This window comes from Danaus plexippus, chromosome 8 (assembly GCF_018135715.1).
Source record: "Danaus plexippus chromosome 8, MEX_DaPlex, whole genome shotgun sequence".
NCBI classification, from domain to species: Eukaryota; Metazoa; Arthropoda; class Insecta; order Lepidoptera; family Nymphalidae; genus Danaus; species Danaus plexippus.
This window is the reverse complement of record NC_083542.1, coordinates 4,332,018-4,353,271: the sequence shown is the minus strand read 5'-3', so window position 1 is coordinate 4,353,271 and position 21,254 is coordinate 4,332,018. Positions and strand designations below refer to the sequence as shown.

The window sequence follows — 21,254 nt, the reverse complement described above, 5'->3', positions numbered from 1 at the left end:
CCCATGTACAATTAAATTTTTTACCATTTTTTCCAATTATAATCCTAACTCTATTACAACTATATCGTAAGTCATCTATTTAAAGACTTTTTGATAATTTATTTAATGTGGTTAGTACAAATTTGCTTTAAAAATAATAAAACAATATTACACGTAGCCACACCATTTACCTATACAATATTATCTCTATAATTTATTACTCTAATGTCATATTATGACTTTGACAGCTTAAATGTCTTTTTTCACACATAGCACTAATATTTAAGGAACAATAAACAATTAAAATAATGAATACACTTGAATTAGAAAATATTAACAATAACTTAAACACGACTTCGGGTTCTCATATTGGCGTCTGTAGAACTTGCCTGTCGATAGCAACTGAAAAAAATATGAGTGATTTACCTGATGGTTTATGCGAGGATACTAAATCTTATCTCGATATTATGATGTTTTGCTTAAATTTACAGGTACAAAAGAAAGCTTATATTATATTTCACCGAAAATAAAACACGATTACTATACATTATACCATCTTTACAGATCACACCAGATTCAAAAATCACAACAAAACTTTGTTTTAAATGTTATTCAAACATTATATCATATTATAGATTTAAGTCATTAGCATTAAAGAGCGATAAATACTTAAGATCTCTTGACCAAAATATAGATAGCAAAAATGGTGTTTTTGTTACAAAAGACATTAAATCTGAAGAACCTTATAATATCTCCAACGAACAGCAAAGTAATATGGATATGGAGTTAGATTTTGAAGTCAAAGAAGAAAATGACACGGAGGAGTTGCAGTCTGATGATGAACTGTTAAGTGTCATACAAAGAATAAAATATGAAAATGTTAAAGATGAAGAATCTAAAGAAAACGGTAATATTCCTTTAACAATTTTTTTTTATTCACTCAATCATATCTACAATATGTCTAAGAAGTATTTTAATTACTGATTTTGCAGACAACAAGCCAATGAAATCAAAAAAATTGAAGAAGCTCAAGAAAAAACAGGAAACAACCCACCAAGTATGTGAAGAGTGTGGTAGAACAGTTCGTAACCTGAAGGAACACATGTACCTTCATCAGCCACTGCTTACTAGGAAGAGATACAAATGCAAAGTGTGCGAGAAAATGTTCTCAAGTTGCAGCGCCAGGTACAAACATTATAAAACAAAACACTTGGGCATCAAACAACACTGTAACGAATGTAATAAAGGTAAGTTATGGTTTTACAAACACAATATTGTTTTGTGTATAATTTATAATGAAATGCTTGCAAATCTCACACACAATAAAATTAAAATAATGTCTGTGTGGAAACTGATCAAAGTTTCTGATAGCAGTTGCTTAGAAGTAATGATGACTTCTTTCCAGCTACCTCAAAGAATTGCTTGGTAGTTTAGGTAACTTAAAAGTAAAATTAAACATTCCAGTGATCAAACTGATTCTCTTATATTTACATTATGGATAAAATATTGTTTGTTAAAATATACTGTGGCTTATACGATGAAGCATGTGATTGCATTTATTATTTCCGTATATTAGTATGTATATATATACTCTCACATAATTTGGAAATTCTAAAGTTTTATATAGATATTACATGGAACTATTGACATTAATTTTAATAATAAAAGATCAATAATAATATTCATATTCTTATTACAGATGTAGTAAGTCTCTCAGCACACAGAATGGTAATTCACAATACAGAATCACTACCATACGAATGTGTATCCTGCGGTCGGAGGTTCATATCCCGGTCGTTGAGAGATCATCATATGTTGACACACACTAAAAATAGACCGCATCCCTGTGATCAGTGCGAGAAGACATTTAAAAGTAATTATACCTTGATGCAGCACAGGTATACAAAATTCATAATTACAAGATGAAAGCTTTTGCTAGTATGTATTTTGCAATATATATATATTTTTATAGCAATTAATATTTCTTTGCAGAAGACAAGTTCATGATAAGGAAAAATCACATCTCTGCCAGTTTTGCTCGAAGAGGTTTTTTAAAAAATATCATCTACAGGTACATTTAAGGTAAAAAAATGTAATTTTTATAAATATCAAATAGGAACTGGGTCATTACTTATTGGGAGACTATTTATAAGTTCTGTGACAGATGGTTTTAGAATAATGGATATTTAATTGACTTTAATTAAATATATATATATATTCTTGTAGAAGTCATTCAAAAGAAAAGCCATATGAGTGTCCGGACTGTGGTAAATTCTTCTCTTCAACTTCAGTATTGAAAAACCATAGACTAATTCATAGCGAAGTGAAGATGTTCGCGTGTCAAGTGTGTGATATGACGTTTTCAAAACCTGGGTAAGGGAATGTCCGTTATAATTTAAAAAAAAAAATTTGATTGCAAATTTTGTCACTAAAGATAGTTCTGAGAATAAATAAAATGCGAGCTAATTTAGAAAAAGTTTCTGAATATATTTTTATCTTTATGTTATATTATGTCTCTGAATATATGATACTATACTGCTGTCTATTAAATGAAACGTATATATTTTTTAAGGTATTTGAAAAATCACATGATAAGCCACACAAAGGAGAAGAAATATGCCTGTAAGTACTGCGGAGTGCGCTTCGGGCGTTCGGACCATTGTTTGAGGCATCAGAGGACCGCTCATGAGAAACTCATTACAAATACAGCCTGACAAACAAAAACAGACTATATATGTATAGTACCAAGGTCTAGATTAATGTGATAAGTTTTAGGTAATAAATTGTTAAGGTGAAGGGAATGGCTTGAAATTATTGTAAAGCCAAAAGGACATTTTATTTCCGTTTATGTCTGAAGTTTTAGAATTAATGTTTTATGAAACATTTTATATTGTTGCCGCTTCGTTATTTATATTTGTGGACCAAATAGCGTATTTGTTAATAATCTAGAAAGTATCTTAAATATTTTTAAAACTAATTAGGAAAATAAAATTTTATTGAGTTTAAATAAATAAATTGCAATGGCGAACAAGTTATTTCATTTCCAAATACATAAAATAGTTGCCATATACCGACTGCGACTATTCCTCAGCAGTTTTTTCGAGCTTTTCTGGTATATTGGGATCTTCTTCTTTTACTTCTAAACAGAGACAGGGATCGTCTATTAGTCTTGGTGAGTCGTCTGGCGAGTGGATATTCAATGTGTTAGACACGGCTTCCAGCTTGTCAGCTAGATGTGGATAGTCCTCAACCAGGGTATCAACAATACTCTTTAGATGTTTATTTAACTCCCGACTCTGTTTATATTCCAGTAGTACAGCTGACCTGGGTTTCTTCACGCGAAGGGATTGCCTTTTTATAACAGTAGCCAATTCGCTTCCAAGACGTTGGCTGCGGACAACACGCTCTAGAAGCTAGAACAATATATAATAATTTAATAAATGTTAAGATATTTTTATCAGTCGTTATATACTAATCATTCCATGTTACATATTGTTTCTGCCTTTCTGCCTCTCCATATTCCTTCAACAACTTGGCCACGTGTTCTTCAAGTCTAGCGTTGGCGGCGCTAGTTTCCGCTACTTCACGCTCAAGCCGATCTTGCTCTATTTGCAGTTTCTCCATATGAGCCTTAGCTTCCGCTAAATCCTACCGGAAATATTTTGTCAATAATGAACATGTGATAAAAATATTTACATAAATATATATTACCTTCGTAACTCTAGCCACGTCAGCTTTAGCCAGCCTGAGCTTGTGATGGTAATTTGACTGGGAAGTGTGACCAGCGTTTCCATGCGCCTTCTCTACGGCTGCTGATGCACGGCTCTTTTCCATTGCTGTTTCACGACGCGTCACATACAAAGCCAAGTCCTCTGATAACTTTTCTCCTGTTTTTCGTAATTGTTCACGGCGCACCTACGTAACAATAAACAGTTTGAATTTTGCTGTGTATCCAAAAATAGTTCTTCAATTTAGTATAACCCTTATTAAACAACTGACTTCCATTCTATGAATTTCAGCCCTCATCTGACCGATTTCTCCAGCCGCAGATTTAGCATTTTGAATGTTTTTCTTCAACTCTACTGCTAAAATGCCCTGTAATGTACAAAAGGTTTAGAAAAAAGAGTATACGGCAATTGATAAAGACATGAATAACTCGCATGCCTTCCTCTGCCATATGAGTGCTTCTCTTTGAATGCGATCCAACTCCTGAGCGAGATTCATCTTTTCTTTTTCAAAGGCTTCAATTTCCTCTTCAATTTGAATTATTTCCATTTCAGCGTCCTGTATTATCAAATCAGTATTCATTTTTATGGCTTTTTATATTTCACCAATTCTATTCATTTAGATGTAATAGTAGTTAAACGTAATAACAGATAATTAACGGAACAAATTTACTACTAAGAATTATTTTGTCGCCAAAGTTCTTTCCAACCTCAAACTATTATATTCTATATCAAACCAATATAATGACACGACCTAGAAATAAAACATGTCTGGCAAAGAATTATGTACTTGATTATAGTTAACTAACCTTAAGATTTGCAGAATATTCATGAGTAATGGCTAAGTTAGCTCGTTGGGCACTCTGATTCTTCTCTGTTGCCTCTTTGCGTGTTCGCTCCAACAACTCCAGACGACCGCGCAGTTCACGAAGGTTCCTTTCCGTACGCGCCTGCTCCAATAACACACGTTCGCCCTCCGCCTCGATACGCATCGTTTTTTGCTCGCAAATTTGAATTTCTGAGGTTTTATTATTATATTAAATATATAAAGCAATCGCAAATTTTCAAAGACTTTACATGCATCTCTTTTTGTAGAATGATATACTTTTTTATATTATTTTATAACAATGACATGCTTTTACAATTTTCCTCTCCTTTTATCCCGATTTCTGAATGCACCACGCTTACATTTCTTTCGGTGTCATTTTGATAATTGTTTTATATTTACAAGATATACTAACGTTTATTTATAAGATTGATATCCGAAACGATCTTATGATGATGTGCTGTCAATTTCACAACGTGTCCCTGTAGTCGGAGCCATTCGTGCTGCAGTTGTTCTGTACGCTCCCTCATCCCTCGTATCTGCTGCTCCAATTCTTCTATGCGACGCTCTTGTGGAGACTTCATCTATAAGTACCCGTTCAATTGAAATAACTATTAGATTACAATTTCTTTTCTACAATGACACAAACAATAGAAGTAATTTGAATTGTCGCTCACATCAAATATTTCTTTAAGCGCGTTATACTTTTTTATAGTAATATCAAGCTCTCGCTGCTTTCTTGTAATAACCAGCATCTTTTTTTCGTACTTGTCTTCCAACTGCTCGATTTCCCTTTCTCTTTCTCTCACTTTCCCGAGATTTTCTTCCAAGAGTGCATTATTCCGTGCTTGTCTGTTACGGTGCATTTCTATATCCAGCATTATCTTCGCATGCTGATTCTCCATGGACATTAAAGATATTTCCTGCAAAAATTAATTCAGATAGACGATTGTGCCACTTTACAAATGTTTTATTTTTTTAATGTCTCATAAAGTTAACGAGCAACAGCCACCACATATAAAATATTAATATATATTTCTTATCTCACCTGTTTTCTCGACATTTCTCTTAATTTTTTTATTCCATTCGCCATTGATTCCACGGCTTTATCATTTAGAAGACATTCTTGAAGATTTGTTAAAATTTCATTTTCTAGTTTCACTTTTTGTTCATTTCTACGGCATATTTCTTTAGTAGTACTTTTAAGAATATTTTGCATTGTTTGATTTTCCTAGTAAAACAATTATTAGTATTATTATATGTATTGTAATGTGTCAGTGTCTTTTAATATCACATTTTTGTATTCAATGTCAGTAATATATTAACATCTTACTGATTTGATAAGCTCCTCATCGCGCTCGGTCATTTCGATTGATTCAGCTAATTCGGAAATTTGAGTTTCTAGGAAAAGACGTTTAGCGTCCTCGGCTTCATCTGCAATAGAGTGAGATTATTCTTATTTGTTCGATATTTAAAGAGATGTTGATAAATAGCTTCACTGGAGATTTCAGATTAGTGGCCGAATGTTATTAAATTATCAGCAACCAACTAGTTTACATAGATAAAATATAACAAATACCGGGAAACAGGTAATACTAACACATTTTCGTTGCGTTGTTGACGTCATATGTTAGTTTATCCTTGTTCATTGCCAATTCTTTTCCTTTATTCATCTCCTCCATTGCTACTTTTTTTGTGATCTCTAAATTGTTCAACAGCGTTCGGTAATTCTCTTGCAGAGCTCTAAAAACATAATTGTATGTGCATTGTTTGTAGGAATAAAACATAAATTAATTTTTATATAAAATATTTCACCTGTAATCATCCCGCACAGAATCGTAAACCCTATCCCGTTGTTGTATATTAACAAGAACTGAGTTCCACAAACTAACAAGCCTACGTTTCTCGAGTTCGAGATCCTCTAGCTCTGCCGCATAAGCAGTCACCTAAACGTTAAGCATCCATTAACTGTCATAAAAATGCTATCACGATATAAAGATTAACCAATTATTGTTACCTTATCATTAACTTTTTCCATTTCAACATTCTTAACTTCCATCTGCTTCTGGAACATCTCCAGTTTGGATTCCAACTTCCAAACTTCATTACTGAGACTATAAATGATGACATCCTGTAGGGATTTAAATTAAACGTGACATAAGAATACCTTCAGATCCTATGTAATCTATGTAGGTAATTAAAAAAAATTAATCCGCTTAGAATTCAATTTGCTAAAAATAAACAATATTAAAAAATATAGAGTTATTGTAAAATGATCATACAAGTTGTCTTTTCTCGTCTGCCAATGACTTTTTCTCAGCCCTCATTTTGTCCGACATGCGCTGGCTAACGGTGAGATCTGATTCGGTCTCCTCACGCCACGCTTCAAGCTGCCGACATAATGTAGTGAGTGCTTCTAACTCTTCTGTTGCTTCTCGTTCTAGCAAAAAGAATACAGTTAGGTACAATTTATATTTTTTCATCGGTTCCAAAAGTTTGTCTGTGAAGAATACATCGCTCCTTTTGATAACTTCAGAAGTAATATGGTCATCAACCGATGTGTAGAAGATATGGGCCATAAATATGTACATATGTGGCTTGCATGTTAAAAACTTTCATAAATCCAATATCCATAAAGAATGTTTAGTCAATTAAAATAATAATATGTATAATAAAGTTTTAAAAATTATTTGTTCTTTAAGAGAAAGTTACATATAAAAATAAATGCCTTAAAAATGTTGACTATAGGAACATTTAGCAATCCGGACTGGATTTTGCTCTCAAATGTTTTCAGGCTTGCCTATATATAATATTTAGCCTATCTTATACCTTGATTTTTCACTATTTTCTGAATGTACTTGACTTAAAATAATTAAATATTTTATATTAATTCTGTCTTTATATCTATTCTTCCTTGGGTACGTTAATACGGGTGTTTTGGCCTTAAATTTTTGTTACATGGAATAAATTTAATATCATCCTACAAAGAGCTTTACCATTTAAAATTTTTTTCGTGTAGGACAGATAGGGAGAAAACGTTTAAAAAATAGTAGTTATTTTAGAATCATAAAAGACACTATCTTTATGTTGTAATATCACATTATTATTTCGCTAGTTGTAATTTATAAAAAAAAAACTATACATAATATTGTGGTGTTATTTTAATTTTCTCACCAGTTATTATACTTTTTTCAACCTTTTCTTTGGCTATTTTATATTTATCATTAGATTCCCGGGCTCGGTGTTCCTCATCCAGGCGCTCTTTTGTTTTCTTGGCCAATGTCGCTTCATACTCTTCAATTAACGACTGAAATGAATCAAAAATAGGTATAAGTCAAAAATCGTAGACATGTCTTCCACTGGTTTTATTATCGTCATTGATTTATGCAGTTGATTATTTTAGATAAGTATGATATATTGTTAAGCGGGTTCAAGAGATAAGCTAGGCTATCTTTGTGTTGCGTTTCAATTAAGTTCTTACAGCAGTTACTAACTCATAGAAACTCACAAATTCATATATTGTCAGGGCTAGGAATAAAATCTTACTCTTTGTGCGTTTGTGTCATGATCATTCCTATAAATAGAACCAAGATCCTGATCATACTTCTGTTTGCTGAGCCGTAGTTCGTCGCGCTGAAATTATGTATTTTTTTATTACAGTAGTAATTTTAAAATTCGTGATTTCCAACTGATTTGACATTCACGTTTACCGTATTAATAGTAAGCACTATTTCTACATTTATTATTTCACAATTTTGGAATCATTAAACACTGTCTTTGAAACAGCGTAAGCTGAAATATAATGAATTTGATATTTTAATATAATTTTTACCAATCTAGTGATTTCGTCTTCGGCAATCGCATTCTCTTTTTCTAAAAATCTCTTCAAAGTTTCCTGGAACCGCTTCATCAGGGGGTGAGTCGACTCCAACACAGCTGGCATTGCTCCAATGTCCCTCTTACTACGCCACCTTTATAAATGTATGCCTTCATTAAAAATATTTGTCTTATATCCAACTGTAACTGGGCTAACACAAATCGTTGAATCCGTAATACAACTATAAAAAGATTTTACTGATCAAAAGCTTCTCTCCCAGCTCTGTTGCAAGTGCATTGGTCCAGAGGGCATCTGCAGCACTCGCATTCACGTGGACCGCTCGCCAGGCTGGTACATTCACAGGCGTCATCCTATAAATTAATACTTTAACATCTTAGTAGAATACATACTTAAGTAATGTCTTTATTTACCCTCGGATATATCATCTTCTCGTTCTTGTAAAGCAAGCATGTTTCGTCATGTAGAACAACATCATGGACATTTCTTGGACATCTGCAATCGGGTACCAACACTTTCTCCTCGATTTCTCTGTCCTCCTCGCATGCACAAGGCTCTAAGGATTTCCCCATTTCTTCCATTTTATTAATATACTCTCAAAAGTTATATATTCTATTAAACAATGTGTAAACTCTGCAAAACGGTTTAAAGCTGTTTGTTGTTGCTAAGCAACCGTAGCTTTTTATAATCCGGCATCGACAATTCATAATTTTGTCAAGTTTATTGACTGGATTCAAATTTTGTTTCAGAATGGACCCGGAAACAGCTGTATCAAATGCCGTAACTGTACAATTAGCATTGAAAGTGATTGCTCTCACATTGGATCTCACTGCTTATCTTTTTCCAAAACAATGTGATGTGAACGGTTGGTTTTCACTAAATAAAAAAATATATATTTATTGAATACATACATACGTTATCGAAAAATTAAATCATATTACCTATGTTGTATTTCATATGTAAATATTTTTTATGTATAGACGACGATACATTTGATTTTATTATAATTGGAGCTGGATCCGCTGGAAGTGTTATTGCTAATCGGCTCTCAGAAATTGAATACTTCAAAGTTCTTATTATAGAAGCTGGTGGTGATCCACCCTTGGAAGTTATGGTAAAATAGTTGAAAAATCACTATACTTTTGTTTTATACGAGCCACTATAATTAATTTTGTTCCAAATATATTTTAATGAGACCAATACTTTTGTACAAAAATAATTACAATTAACCTGAAATAACTAACAGTCGAAATATTTTAATAACGATCATAAATAATAGTAAAATAACTTCTTTATGATAAAAGACTAAACAACTAGATAACTGTTAATAACTGTTTCAGTATCCAGGGCTGTCATCGTATACATATCACTCTCGTTTAGATTGGAATATAACTTCACAATACGATGGCACAACGGCCCAATGCAGAAAAGACAAAGTCATACCTCAGTTTAGTGGTCGCGTGCTTGGAGGAAGTAGCTCCATCAATTGCATGTATTACGTGCGAGGCAATCCCTACGATTACAATCGCTGGGCGCAGTTGGTCGATGATGAAACTTGGAAATGGGAAAATGTCCTCCCTTACTTCATTAAAAGTGAAAGAATGCTTGACAAGGATGTCTTGAAATCTGCTACTGGGAAGCTTCATGGAAGACACGGTGAAATTGGCATCACAAGAAGTATAGATAACAACACAAGAAGATTTCTACGTTCCTTAAAGGAAGACGGTATCCCCGTTACTATGGATTACAATGCCAATAAAACGTTAGGCTATAGCGATGTATTTTTTACGATTGCAGATGGCTATCGTCAAAGTACAGGATACAGATTTTTAGGGCTCGCTAGAAATAGACCTAACTTATATATATTAAAAAATACCGTAGCAACAAAAATATTATTCAACGACGATAAAAGAGCTTATGCTGTAGAGGTAGTTGCAGAGAATAAAATAAAAAAAGTGACTCTAAAAGCAACTAAAGAAATAATTGTATCAGCAGGCGCCTTGAAATCTCCACAATTGTTGATGCTGTCAGGTATTGGTCCTAAAGATCATTTACGGACGTTAAATATCGATGTTATTGCTAACTTACCGGTTGGAAAAAATCTTCAAGATCATCTTGCCATACCAATATTACATACATTGCAAAAAAATAAAAAAAAATCTTTTCCCAAACCTTTCAACCCACATGTTTATCCGTACTCAAACATAGTCGGCTTCGTTGCTCTAAACAAATCACAGTCATACCCGGATTATGAATCAACAATTAATATTATAGATGACGGAGCTAAAGACTTACTTCAACTTTACTCTTTTGTGTATCAGTATTCTGATAATGTAAGTGATAGTATTTATAATTATGCTAAAGAAAGCACGGTTATTGAGACATTAATAACAGACCTTCATCCGAAATCTCGCGGAGAAATTTTGTTACGTAGTGTCAATCCATTTGATCATCCCTTAGTTTACACAGGTTATTTATCGGAAGAAGAAGATCTCGTTAACACAATAAGATACATCGAAGACTATCTCCGCCTAACACACACTTCTTACTTTAAGAAAAATAATGCGCAAATGATAGACATAGTTGGTAATATGTGTAAGGGTTTCAAATTTGGCAGTAAAGATTACTGGACGTGCTATATACAGTGTACATTGAATAACATGACCCATTACTCAGGGACATGTGCGCTTGGGTCCGTTGTAGACAGTCGATTACTAGTCCGAGGCGTCAAAGGTTTGAGAGTCACCGATACTAGTATAATGCCATACATTGTTAGTGGAAATACAAATGCCCCTACCATGATGCTTGGTGAAAAGGTCTCTGATTTCATTAAAGAAGTGCATGGTGCATTAAAATAAACAATAATAAAGCCAGAAAATTTAAGAATCAATCGAGGTTAACCTGTGGTTCTGTCTGATGGCGTAATTGTGAAGACCTGCGAAAAAATTTAATCTGTATTACGATTGTAGTGCATTAAAAAATTGAGTTTAATTTTATTAAAACGCAGTTGGGATATGTTTCATATTCTATTCGTAGGTAGATATATGAAAAATTCTTTATTTGAAATGATCTTGTAATGTTAATAATATCAAGATAAAATATATTAAAGTTATAGCGTTAATACGTAATGAGTCTTAGAATTTTAAATTATCAATATAACCTTCCACATTGGGTAACTTAATCTTATCATAACACATATAAAAGTCCAGCTTCTGGTAGTACTTCAGAATGATAAGAAAACATAATTGTTGCATATTGTAATGTTTCCATACAGACATATACTCCACTCTGAAGAATCATTTAATTTCCATGAGCCTATTTATTTATCAATATAATTTCATAATTGGCTGTATGCCGCGTGCTGCGGGCCACGAGAGAACATACATCATTCAGTTTCTCTCCTCTATATGCTTCATTTATATCCGTATGTCTTGCATCATTCCTACATCAATGTATTTTTTTATATTGCTATTGAATTTTAAAACTTAAATCAATGTTAAGCTAATACTAGAATTAAATAATAAACGGTTTTTTCAAAATTTAGGTACTTGGAATTAAGAGATATGAAAAAAAAAGAAAAAGATTTTTCACAATATAACCCTCACAAGAAAAAAAAATAAAATATTTATTCATTTCATAACTTTTTTCAAAATGTTTAAAATACAAACGTCACGCTACTAAACTACGATTTTGCACCACTGGCTCCCTTATTAAAGCTAAGCCCGAATATAGCTTTGTTTGTACGTAACTATGGTTACCAAAACGTGTTTAATTCAGAGCAAAGATTGTCAGCAGTACTCATAACGTATATATTTCTAAATGAGAAAGTGAGTGTATGGAAACATATACTGAAAATTAAAGTTAATAATATATCAAAGAGTAGCGATTATAAAAATGGTAAGTAGCATTCACACATCCTGAAAATGTTTGTTTTCAACAGCAATGTCTCTTAGCATATTTTTCTTAAATAACCTATGGACAAATCTTTAGATTTTAAGTCGATCAAAACCAGCAAACGAAAGAAGTGAAAGCAGCAATTCATCCAAAAGGTCATTCCCAGAACTAGAAGACTTTATCTTGAAAAGGGATTATTTGGGGGCCATTACCATGCTGGAGGTGATAAACACATAAACACAATATGTTTAGAATGATCTTGATACTTAGGTCTATCGTATCCTTTTAAATTTCCCACATCTATTATTTCTTTAAATACCTTCAATGTGTTCTTAAATATGATTGTTACACAAAAAGGAAATTTGTTTTTTAGTTCTTGAGACACGATGGTAATACAGATGTTTGGGTGGTTGTTTGGTCAGCGTGGTGTTGGTTCCATCTCGGTGAATATAAACGGGCTCTGGATCTTTACCTGGAAGTCGAAGCCCGTAATAATCTTGAAGACTCCGTGGCAGATAACATAGCACTGGATTTAGCTGTTTGCTACTTTTATTTAGGTACATTTTTAATTGCAATTAAACAAGTAGATATAATGATACTTAATATCCTCCTAGTCTTCATAATATTATGAGAACTAGCTTACATATGTATGACATATACGCATAAAGTGCTCATAAAACTCAACGAAATAATCGGTTTTAAATTATATATAGATCGAACGCAGACTAAAGTATTTAGGTAGCTATGTAAAATTGAGGTATAAATCAGCTGAGCTAACCTCAAACTGAACATCAATTATATAAGTACACAAACTGAAAATGTAAAACAAAAAAAAATACTTTGCAGGGATGTATCCAGAATCTCAGACAGCCGTCGAGAAGGCGCCCAGCTGCCCTTTGAAGGTTCTCTTTTAACATGATATTTTCTGTAATCGAGATTCAATGGTGTTGCATTAAACAAAGCAATTCTTGTAGAATCGCCTTCAGTTTCATCTTTCCCACAAGCTCGGGGATGAGGATGCTCTGATGCAAGTTCACGCGACCTTGAGAGACGTTCCCGAGGACCAGCTTAGCCTAGCCTCAGTCCATTACCTGCGTGCTCACTACCAAGAGGCTATTGATGTTTATAAAAAACTTCTTTTAGACAGACGGTTCGTTAAAATATTATAAATAATCATGAAACGGTTCTTAAACATTTATAAAAATTTTGCAGTTTTAAAAGATACGAGAGTGATGGTAAAGATTGGTTGAAGATATTGCCAAGTCTGCCTAGGTATATAATGACTGAAATTCCAGTTTAAGATTAGTTAATGTCGATGTAATCAGAATAATTACATATAAAAGTAATTGTCCCGGTTTCATTAGTTCAACATGTTTTTTCAGCACATACATGGCGTTAAATGTATACGTTGCGCTGTGTTATTACAAACTCGACTACTACGATGTCTCACAAGAGGTTTTGGGTATATATTTAGCTCAGTATCCGACATCAACCGTTGCTGGAAATCTGAAGGCTTGCAATTTGTTTAAGTAATTATATTTATATATTTATGTATCTTATTTTATTTTCGTTCGTTGTAATTGAAATTATCCAATCATTCAGGTTATACAACGGCAAAGCAGCTGAGAATGAATTGAAGCAAATATCTTCGGAACAACATACATTCGGACAAGATCTAGTGAAACATAATTTAGTTGTGTTTAAAAATGGCGAAGGAGCTTTAAAAGTAAGTACAAATGCTAAAGCTTTGAAAAAAATTTATGAATGTGTTCCAGAACATTACTTTGTAGAGTGTCCGTGAGGGTAAAGTACAGTTGAGCACTCTATCTTGGTTGTCCTAAGAAATCATCAAAGTAAATATCTGCATAGAGCCGCCATGAGATACCTTCTTTAGTAAAAAAACGTATTTACTTAAAATATTTTGTTACAAACGCTTAGACGCTAATATCTATCGAGTATTGAAGACTATGCTTTTCTTACTACGAATTTTAACATAATAATATTTAAGTAATTTTGCCAGAATAATTAATGTAATCGAACAGTTAAAAGATAAGGTAAGTTGGTTAAAGTTACGTTATATAATTTTACTTTTAGGTCCTACCAGAACTAGTAGATGTTGTGCCGGAAGCAAGATTAAATCTAGCAGGTTACAAACTTAGACACAGAGAGCCGTTGGAGGCGAGGATGTTACTAGAACCACTGCAACCGACATCTCCTCTGCACTATATACTTAGGGCTGTGGTGGCTGTAAGACTATATAACGAAACCAATGATGTAAGGAAAATGAATCGTCTTATTAATCGCACTTGTATACTTATTTTTAGATGAACTTTATCGTTTCGGAAGTCTTCAACAGAAAGTCATAGTAATTGTTAGGCAGTCTTATAAGTTAACATACATTTCAGTCGAAGTTGTTAAATTTTATTACACTCATAAGTTAATCCCGGATCGTGACTCCTCCATTCTACACGACACTTGCAGAATATACTTTGCACGTATTTGCACGGATGAAGGCCATATTTAAAACAACCAACGTAACATATGAATAGAGTAACCGTTTATTACTCATAGTTTTAAACTAATAATTTATATAAAGATTTTATCTACATGTACTGACAAACGAAAAATGTTGCGATTGTATTTATGCCAGAATGTAGATTTTCATTGTTATGCTTATTTCTAGGAAGAGCAGATGAAGTTGGCTCAACAGAGTTTCCACATTGTTGGCAGCTCGGCTTCAGAATGCGATACAATTCCTGGACGTCAATGCATGGCATCCTCATACTTTCTGGCTGGCCAGTTTGAGGAAGTGCTGGTGTACCTTAACTCAATTAAAAGCTTCTTTGTTAACGATGACACATTTAACTTCAACTACGGACAGGTAATAAATATTTATGGAGCTGATCTAAAGACTAATTTGAAAGTAAAAATATATTGTACTCTAATAAATCGTAACCTACAGTTTCTTAGCCCAAACGAATACCTGGAATCTTCTCTTATAGATAAATCAATGTTTATTCTGTTGAAAGTATTTATTATTATGAAATGACTTTATTGTCTTATTAAAATTTTCTTTTGTGAAATATCCAAATTGTGTCCATAAATGCCTGGCGCCTTATGAATCAATTTATTGTTGAAACAGGCAAAAGTAGCAACTGGCTTTTATCGCGAAGCAGAGGAGAGCTTGCTAGCCATCCAAGATGAGAACATCCGCAACTCTTTTACTTATCTTGCTTGTCTTTGTCGATGTCATGTAATGAATAAAGAGGCTCATCTTGCATGGGAAATTTGTGTCAAGGTAAACATAAATTTATGATAATTTTGTTAATTTTGTATAAGTTAAGAACTGTCAAAATTATATCGACAGTCAGCCGGAACCCCAGACAGCTTCGCGCTTCTTCAACTGGTAGCCAACGATAGTTATCGAATGGGGCAGTTTCTTGTCGCCGCTAAGGCTTTCCATATGTTGGACAGGTACAATATTACATAAACTATACTTAAGAACTTACTACGCACAAAGCGATATTGTGTACTAAACATAAGTAATATTTTATCCTTAATACTATTTTGTAAACATTTCTATAAAAAGTCTTAAAATAGTAAAGTAATCCGAAGTGATAAAGTTGAAACAAAATCTATATTATACTAGATTAGACGGTGGTCCAGAGATGTGGGAGGGTCTTCGTGGGGCGGTGTGCGGCTGTGCTCAAAGTGCTGCCGCTGGTGCTCGGTCCGGACAGCTGAGAGAGGCACTCGCTCTCCTGAGGGGCGCACATCCGCGGGCAGAACATATAGTAAGACCCATAGTGCGGTGGGCCCACCAGAATAGAATTCAAGTTTAGATAATAACAAGCTGTTTTTTAAAGATTTATTGTATTCTTTTTAAAACCTTACAACACAGATCTGTTAATAAAATTATTAGATAAACCCAAAAATTGTTTACGAGGCTTTTTGTAACCATAAGATAATGCAGTTTATTGCTCACGAAGTTATTTATTTTGGCTCTGGTACTCGTTTTTTATCATATCTGACACTTTTTCAGCAACCATCACGACCGGAGCATACAGATTTGCGCCGATCGGTAAGGGTATGACGCTCGCGTCTGCCACTCGCAATCCATCCACCCCAATAACTTTTAATTGACTATCTACAACTTTGCTGATGGCACACGTGCCAATCATATCAAAAGCAATGTTTGTCATACAACGGCTGTAGCATTCCCAAAAAACGGTGCTATTAAGGTCAAAAGGTCCACAACGCTTATTTGACAAGTCCACCACACTAGCGTTATTTTTTTTAAAGTGTTCTGAATTCATAACTTTTACAAAATCTTTCACATATTTAACGGTATTATCTAAGTCTCTTCTATTAGAAAAGATTCCTGAATAAATTAGAGGGCTGTCATTTGGGTCTGTGGTTTTTAAAAGAATCTGTCCTTTAGATTTTGGATGGAGGTTGACAATCAAGGCTACGGCAGCATTTCCTCTGTTGCTACCTTCATTTAACCTTTCGGAGACATCTTCCTCGTACATAAAATCATTAGTAAAATACTGTACAGGCATTTGTGAACCGTGTGGTACTATAAATATTTGTGTTTGATAATCTGCATAATATGGTTTATCCTTATTTAAAGATGCGAAGCCATTGACCATATCAAAGGGATGTTTGTGAGGGTTGCGAGGTATAAGGGGCTCTTTAGATTCTTCCATTTCAATATACAATGGTACTAAATTATGGTCCTGCAAATTGCGGCCTACTGGTAAATCTGAAATAACTTTTATGTTTAACGACTTAAGGTGTCTTTTAGGACCAATGCCTGACAACATAAGAAGCTTCGGGCTGTTTATAACTCCGGCAGTAACAATTATTTCATTTTTGGCGTACGCAGATATTTTTTTATTATCTTTTGTTATTATTTCGACACCACGCGCCCTCCCATTTTCATCAATTGTAATTTTTGATACTAGAGAATTCTTCATGAATTTCAAATTTTGGCGGTCTTTGGCAGGTGTAATATAGCAAACACTCGTACTTTGCCTTACGCCGCCTGATAATGTTAACATTGGCTGAGTATAACCAATAAATTCTTGCCCATTAACGTCTTCAACTGAAGACTCTCCGACTTCTTCGAGGGCTTTAAGGTATTCGAGTGCTCTATCGCTTAATTCCCTTGTCACGTTAATGTAACCTTTTGTACCATGAAGGGTTCTATCAGGTGACTTTAGTATATCATTGTCCAATAAATTTTCGCTTTTTATAAAATATGGTAGCACATTATCCCAATTCCAAGTGCTGTCTTTAGCGATTTCTGCCCAACTATCGTAGTCGTATTTGCTACCACGGTTGTAAAACATGTAATTAAAACAACTGGTCCCTCCTAAACATTTGCCTTGCGGCAGCCTCATCACACCATTTTTGTGACATTGTGCTGCATAACCATCGTTTTGAGCGGTATGGTTCCAGTCAACTATGGAATTCGGGTTATACTGGACCAATCCGGGAATCTTAAAAGAGTGAACAATTTTAATAAGAACGTTTGTAATAATAAATATTTAAGAAACATGTTTAAAAAATACTGACTAAACATTGGAGTGGAGAGACAGAACCAGCTTCAATCAGTAGAACATTGAATTCCTTGACTTCAGTAAGTCTCGACGCTATAACGCTGCCAGCTGTTCCCCCTCCCACCACAATGAAATCATAGACGTTACGGTCTGAACGTAAAAATGCAAAATATTCTTAAAATAATAAGTACGTAATCAAACTAATATTTTTCGGATTTACTACGCGTTAATACTCACTAGGAATATGTTCGTCGTAGATTTGTACGCGGTAGAAATAGGAGCGAGAGGTATAACGGCTAAATCTCTCTACAACCTACTAAATGACTTGGTCTTGGCTTGTCCAGAACCAATATCAATTAAATCTCGAAACGTACTTCGAAGGCAGCCCTGGCAGGTTGTTTTTAAATTTGGTTAGGTATAGAAAAGATCTTGGACGGTGGAGGTGAGTGTTTAGCATTCATTAGATAGGGGCCCTCTAAACCTACACCTGGGTCGTAAGTCCTAGGCACTGTTGAAGCTCCTTTTCCTACCACGTGATGGACCCGGCACCCGCACGGTGAATCCATTGAATACTAAGAGGTTTCGTCTCCTTTAAACCGAAATATCGGGAGTATCACAGGCAGACGAGAAACGCATAGTAAATCCGAAAAATATAAATTTTATTCCAATGAATACTCACGAAAGTCTTAGATCTCATTAATTAGTAAGAATATGGTTAAACATATGTCTATATCTTTTTGGAATAGTTCAAAATATAAGCATTTTAAAATAAAACAACATATTAGAAATTAGTATGAAATCATTCAGTGCCAGTGAAATAAGTAGATATATAAGTCCACTGACTTACGTACTTATTTTTAAACAATAAAATTATAACTACTAATTAAATCCATCCTACTAGTAAAAGAAAAAGAGATGAAAAAAGAAATAGACAAATCTTTTATACATATTCCGCAAATTTACTTTATCTATTTTTCTCCCGATTGTGTAGGCTTCAAATCTTATTTCTAATACATTATTTATTTTTAATTACAAACATTCTTTTATTTTATATTCAAACAGTAAATAAATTGTGCCGAAATTTCGGATATTATCGGAAAACATCAAAAATTTACTTCTTGTATTATATCCTAAAGTTTTTAATACCCTTCATTATTTTTTGTGCAAATCAAATAAAGCTGTTCCTACTATATTGTTGTATTTATGGAGAGAAACTGGAAAGAAGACTGAATTAATATGATTTTTTAATTTCAGACTAAGCTAAAGAAACTACAATTGATACGAAATCCTTTAGTGTGATTAATAGACACAAAAATGCAACTAAAGATGAAAGTGCTTGTTTTGTGTGCTTTTAAAGTTGCCCAATTTATTCATTTGTTTCGCAAAACTTTACCTATTGTGAAATGCTTATTTACGTATATAGCATATATATAGCACGACTAAATAGTCTTTATTTTAAGTTTTTATTTACGTACCTAGGTACAAAAAGACAGTATTCAGACTCACCCTTCACGATGGCCTGTGGTGGAAATAAATAACCTGTAAAATCAAGGTAAAGAAATATAGTGCTAAAAGCAAATTGAACTTCCAAAGTCCTTCGTATTATTTCCCTTGTTTCCATAATTTTTAAAAAATCTACAACCTTCTACTTAATTCCCAACATGTGTGCCAAAATATCAAATCGTTTTAAAAGTGCTCGTAAACCGTAATGATAATGATGCGTGAGCAAATAAACTAATAATATAAATAATGACAACACCATGATTAAACCATTACCGATAAAAAAAACATTACCCACCTCGGAAATAAAAAAGAAATAAAAAACCTTGGTAGGTATTATTTGCTTGTAGAAAAAAATAAGTACATAGAAAGCGGTCCAATACTAGCATATAATAATATGATTTTTTTATAAATATCGTCTTGTTCGACATAGGTCCTTTGATAAATTCATAATAGGGAAAACAGAAAAATTGTATCTTTTCAGTGTGAAACTGAATGATGGACTAAAATGACAAATACCCGCGACAGTGCCAAAAATGTTACAAGGCTGAAATATACATACCACTAGCTGTTACCCGCGACTCCGTCTGCGTAAGAAAAATAATAAGAAACTATGACAAAACTTTAAAGCCCCGTAAGCGCCCTGCCTCCCTAAGTTACTTTTTATTACATCAGTTACCAGCCAATAAGTCCCGTTAAACGCGGTTCAGCCATTTTAGAAATTAGCCGAAACAAACATACACTCACATTGTGTTTACATTTCGTTCAAAAATCAAAAAAAGAAAGTTTAAGAGTGAACAACCCTTATCACTAAGGGGTATGAAAAATAGATGTTGGCCGATTCTCAGAGCTACTCAATATGTTCAATCATATAATCAATATGGTCAAGCCGTTTCGGAGGAGTACGGGAACGAACATCGTGACAAGAGAATTTTATATATAAGATGATCAACAAACGTTAATAATCTTGGTATATGTGATACTCTCCACAACATTAGTTAGGCTAGTAATTGAAACATAACTAACGTTGATATATGTTTTTCCCTTGTCTCAGAAAATGGTCATGTAGTTGTTACAAATTCCTTTTGATTAAATTTAACAAGCTTTCGTTGAATCACTAAGTTTTCCGTAGTAACCCGTTTTTGTTGGTTTTTGCGAACATATCTGTAACTTTCAGCTGTCTTTTTTATTCTAAGCATTTTTTATTTTTTCTTATTTCTCACCTTTCAACCTAATCGTGTCATAATTTTTTTAATGCCTTAAAAGTGTTTTATTCTGATTTAGATTTTTTATCTTATATTTTGACTTCTATTAAATGATTTTTATAAAATAAAGCCTATTGCGCCGATAAAAAATTACTCTAATGTATTATTTAATTTATCAAGTAATGATGTACCTACAAAAAAATTTATATGCGTTTTGACAAAAACGCTGTATCACATTAAGTGATTAAGTTTAAATTATTGTTTTAAATGCATACACACGTACATTTTAAAATCATAATACTCCTTTTTGACTTCACTGCAATTGGAGAAGAATTAATATACGTAAATAATATAGTCCCTAACATACCTACATAAATATATTTAAAACAGATTTTAAGACGTATACATGTCTCTTAGACTATATTTCTCTTAAAATGTTTGCCTATAAAAAACGTTTTAACCTATGGTGCAAGTTTCAAATGTGATTTGTATGTTGATAGTTATATTGTAATTTTACTAATGTCTACGCAAATCTAAGCTTCATGGCAGGACAATTTTATATTTAAATTTATTTTTTTTTCGTTTTCATCATATTGTAATATGTTTTCCAAATATAAATCACGTTGTTTTTTGTTCTAAATCTTTGTGACGACTTTTTTCTTCTATATACATAAGTTAAAAATCAATAGATTTTTTGTTATGGACGTAGTTTAGTGTGAATAAGCA

General features: G+C 33.3%; 5 protein-coding genes across 9 annotated transcripts; 3 read left to right on the top strand and 2 right to left on the bottom strand.

Moving 5' to 3' along the window:
- Positions 1–231: 231 nt before the first annotated feature.
- On the top strand, positions 232–3,010 carry LOC116775911 (zinc finger protein 436-like). The gene is made up of 7 exons (XM_061521280.1): positions 232–470; positions 544–886; positions 972–1,226; positions 1,679–1,877; positions 1,972–2,061; positions 2,206–2,352; positions 2,552–3,010. Exons 1-7 carry the CDS (start codon positions 288–290, stop codon positions 2,691–2,693), a joined length of 1,359 nt encoding a protein of 452 aa, XP_061377264.1. The 5' UTR covers positions 232–287; the 3' UTR covers positions 2,694–3,010.
- On the bottom strand, positions 2,957–9,132 carry LOC116775908 (coiled-coil domain-containing protein 40). The gene is made up of 19 exons (XM_061521275.1): positions 8,779–9,132; positions 8,606–8,718; positions 8,363–8,501; positions 8,077–8,163; positions 7,705–7,837; positions 6,813–6,970; positions 6,548–6,661; positions 6,346–6,476; positions 6,131–6,273; positions 5,864–5,964; positions 5,579–5,761; positions 5,208–5,453; positions 4,946–5,114; positions 4,514–4,722; positions 4,144–4,263; positions 3,979–4,074; positions 3,691–3,894; positions 3,469–3,627; positions 2,957–3,392 (listed from the first exon to the last, which is right to left on the bottom strand). Exons 1-19 carry the CDS (start codon positions 8,944–8,946, stop codon positions 3,060–3,062), a joined length of 3,006 nt encoding a protein of 1,001 aa, XP_061377259.1. The 5' UTR covers positions 8,947–9,132; the 3' UTR covers positions 2,957–3,059.
- Positions 7,878–11,497, top strand: LOC116774018 (ecdysone oxidase-like). Of its 4 annotated transcripts, none has more exons than XM_061521277.1 (4): positions 7,878–7,937; positions 9,115–9,230; positions 9,346–9,479; positions 9,706–11,497. In XM_061521277.1, exons 1-4 carry the CDS (start codon positions 7,915–7,917, stop codon positions 11,221–11,223), a joined length of 1,791 nt encoding a protein of 596 aa, XP_061377261.1. In that variant the 5' UTR covers positions 7,878–7,914; the 3' UTR covers positions 11,224–11,497. The 4 variants fall into 4 exon arrangements, with proteins under 4 accessions (XP_061377261.1, XP_032522516.2, XP_061377262.1 ...); XM_032666625.2 differs by lacking the exon at positions 7,878–7,937 and adding an exon at positions 8,310–8,446; XM_061521278.1 differs by lacking the exon at positions 7,878–7,937 and adding an exon at positions 8,372–8,511.
- A 409-nt stretch (positions 11,498–11,906) lies between these two features.
- LOC116776836 (intraflagellar transport protein 56) lies at positions 11,907–16,194 on the top strand. 2 transcript variants are annotated; one of them, XM_061521279.1, is made up of 12 exons: positions 11,907–12,262; positions 12,356–12,481; positions 12,633–12,816; positions 13,106–13,161; positions 13,234–13,409; positions 13,642–13,788; positions 13,862–13,985; positions 14,354–14,533; positions 14,943–15,140; positions 15,402–15,557; positions 15,627–15,733; positions 15,914–16,194. In XM_061521279.1, exons 1-12 carry the CDS (start codon positions 12,260–12,262, stop codon positions 16,086–16,088), a joined length of 1,632 nt encoding a protein of 543 aa, XP_061377263.1. In that variant the 5' UTR covers positions 11,907–12,259; the 3' UTR covers positions 16,089–16,194. The 2 variants fall into 2 exon arrangements, with proteins under 2 accessions (XP_061377263.1, XP_032525997.2); XM_032670106.2 differs by having other exon boundaries at positions 11,909–12,262; positions 15,909–16,194.
- Positions 16,195–16,248: 54 nt separating this feature from the next.
- Positions 16,249–19,545, bottom strand: LOC116774027 (ecdysone oxidase-like). Its single transcript, XM_032666637.2, has 3 exons — positions 19,330–19,545; positions 17,840–17,973; positions 16,249–17,763 (listed from the first exon to the last, which is right to left on the bottom strand). The coding sequence occupies exons 1-3, from the start codon at positions 19,442–19,444 to the stop codon at positions 16,249–16,251; spliced, it is 1,764 nt and encodes a 587-aa protein (XP_032522528.2). The 5' UTR covers positions 19,445–19,545.
- Between the last annotated feature and the right edge of the window lie 1,709 nt (positions 19,546–21,254).

What these genes read in the sequence shown, in the direction of transcription:
- LOC116774027 (XM_032666637.2), bottom strand. Translation starts at nt 19,444, where the DNA reads ATGGAAACAAGGGAAATAATACGAAGGACTTTGGAAGTTCAATTTGCT. An exon ending in ACCACAGGCCATCGTGAAGG is followed by an intron (nt 17,974 to 19,329) that starts GTGAGTCTGAAT and finishes TTTTACGTTCAG; the next exon opens with ACCGTAACGTCTATGATTTC. An exon ending in TCTCTCCACTCCAATGTTTA is followed by an intron (nt 17,764 to 17,839) that starts GTCAGTATTTTT and finishes CACTCTTTTAAG; the next exon opens with ATTCCCGGATTGGTCCAGTA.
- LOC116776836 (XM_032670106.2), top strand. An exon ending in CGCCCAGCTGCCCTTTGAAG is followed by an intron (nt 13,162 to 13,233) that starts GTTCTCTTTTAA and finishes CAATTCTTGTAG; the next exon opens with AATCGCCTTCAGTTTCATCT. An exon ending in TATATAACGAAACCAATGAT is followed by an intron (nt 14,534 to 14,942) that starts GTAAGGAAAATG and finishes GCTTATTTCTAG; the next exon opens with GAAGAGCAGATGAAGTTGGC.
- LOC116775911 (XM_061521280.1), top strand. Translation starts at nt 288, where the DNA reads ATGAATACACTTGAATTAGAAAATATTAACAATAACTTAAACACGACT. An exon ending in CTGTAACGAATGTAATAAAG is followed by an intron (nt 1,227 to 1,678) that starts GTAAGTTATGGT and finishes TTCTTATTACAG; the next exon opens with ATGTAGTAAGTCTCTCAGCA. An exon ending in CATCTACAGGTACATTTAAG is followed by an intron (nt 2,062 to 2,205) that starts GTAAAAAAATGT and finishes ATATTCTTGTAG; the next exon opens with AAGTCATTCAAAAGAAAAGC.
- LOC116775908 (XM_061521275.1), bottom strand. Translation starts at nt 8,946, where the DNA reads ATGGAAGAAATGGGGAAATCCTTAGAGCCTTGTGCATGCGAGGAGGAC. An exon ending in CAGACGAGAAAAGACAACTT is followed by an intron (nt 6,662 to 6,812) that starts GTATGATCATTT and finishes AAATCCCTACAG; the next exon opens with GATGTCATCATTTATAGTCT. An exon ending in CAACAACGCAACGAAAATGT is followed by an intron (nt 5,965 to 6,130) that starts GTTAGTATTACC and finishes ACTCTATTGCAG; the next exon opens with ATGAAGCCGAGGACGCTAAA.
- LOC116774018 (XM_061521276.1), top strand. Translation starts at nt 8,842, where the DNA reads ATGGACATTTCTTGGACATCTGCAATCGG. An exon ending in TCTTGGACATCTGCAATCGG is followed by an intron (nt 8,871 to 9,114) that starts GTACCAACACTT and finishes ATTTTGTTTCAG; the next exon opens with AATGGACCCGGAAACAGCTG. An exon ending in ATCCACCCTTGGAAGTTATG is followed by an intron (nt 9,480 to 9,705) that starts GTAAAATAGTTG and finishes TAACTGTTTCAG; the next exon opens with TATCCAGGGCTGTCATCGTA.